General features: G+C 34.4%; 1 protein-coding gene across 1 annotated transcript; it reads left to right on the plus strand.

Moving 5' to 3' along the window:
• Positions 1-374: 374 nt before the first annotated feature.
• Positions 375-1,552, plus strand: LOC100637691 (neuroendocrine convertase 2-like; the record flags this gene model as incomplete). Its single annotated transcript, XM_020005813.1, has 6 exons — positions 375-392; positions 626-737; positions 785-822; positions 996-1,149; positions 1,196-1,368; positions 1,420-1,552. Coding segments are annotated over exons 1-6 (628 nt in total), but the record flags the coding sequence as incomplete, so codon positions are not given.
• Between the last annotated feature and the right edge of the window lie 19 nt (positions 1,553-1,571).

Raw genomic sequence — 1,571 nt, forward strand, 5'->3', positions numbered from 1 at the left:
CCCCCCCCTAAATACGCCTCTGGTAATTTTTGCATTATTTTTGTGTAAAATCTCATACAAGTACTTATGATCTTATTGTGCTTATTGGCAATATTTTATTGGCATTTTTTATGTTCATTTATTGTGCTCATTAGTTTGTTAATCTCCTCTTTTTAAATTTCCTTTTTCTTTTTCTCATGACTCTCATTTCGTTGGAAAGTGCATGTCTTTGTAGCAACTTTGTACCCTTCTTATTGAAATATACTTCATTAGTACATAGATCAAAGTGTAACCTCTTACATCATGCATTATGATTATTGTTATCTCTTGTTTATTAATAATGAATATCTTTTTTTATACATGAGTACAAACATCTAATGTATCAGAGTACAACTATGTCTTACATCACGCAGGTAGGGTATGTACAGCAGCAGAATCTGCACAAATGGGAAAAAAAGTATATTCAACCAACATGTCAGGCAGATCCACTGTGGTGCAGTCAGTGGACAGTTGTAAGTAACATTGTAAATAGTATAATAGATACTAGTATCAGTTGGAGTGAAGTATCATGAATAAAATAGATTGTGTATTATCAATTGGAGTAAAAGTTGACCAAGATTATTGAGAGCTGGATTTTTTATTGTAGAACAATACTGGTCAGACTAATGAGACAAACCTTTACCTTGATCTGAATGCAGAACCAGCATGGATACAAGGATATACTGGAATTGGAATATTAGTTGGTGTCGTGGATGATGGTAAGATGATTATTGTTCTTGTAATCACATTAGACATTATTATGTAGGAGTACAGCATACTCATGCTGACCTAAGGAATAATTATGTAAGTGGGGGATCTTAGTTATGTTATTTACATGTATATAATAGTCTAATTAGCACTAAATATTAAATTTTACCCACACACATGGTTAGTTTTGCTTTAATAAAGATATATTTTGTTTAGCCTATATATTCTAATTTTGCCCCCCTTCTCTCTTTATGTTAATGTACTTGTAGGTGTCAGCATACAGTTATGATTTTAATGCTAATGTTAGTGACCCATCTCCTGTTGGAACAGATTCCCATGGAACTGCTTGTGCTGGTGAAATTGTCATGGCACGTGATAATAATGTTTGTGGAGTGGGTGTAGCTTATAATGCCTCTATGGCAGGTAAGGGGAATTATACTTTATCCATTTATTGCCTATATTATTACAGGTCTTCGTTTGTTGGGGGATACTACAACAGATTTAACTGATTCATCTGCTCTCAGTTATTTTCGTAACAATATTGATATTTATAGTAACAGTTGGGGACCACCTGATACTAGTGTTACAGTTGATGGACCAAAATACCTGGCATCACTAGCATTGAAAGAAGGAGCTGAAATGGTATAGTGATTGGAAAGAATATTCCAATGAAATGATAATGCATTATATTAGGGAAGGAATGGGAAAGGAAACATCTTTACATTTGCTGCTGGAAATGGAGGAGGACTTCTACTTGACTCTTGTTCAGCTGATGGTTATTCCCAGAGTATATATGCTATATCAGTTGGTGCTTATGCTCAGGATGGTGCCCCTGCTTCTTATGA

The sequence above is a fragment of the Amphimedon queenslandica genome, unplaced genomic scaffold (assembly GCF_000090795.2).
Source record: "Amphimedon queenslandica unplaced genomic scaffold, v1.1 AMPQUscaffold_10859, whole genome shotgun sequence".
NCBI lineage: Eukaryota > Metazoa > Porifera > Demospongiae > Haplosclerida > Niphatidae > Amphimedon > Amphimedon queenslandica.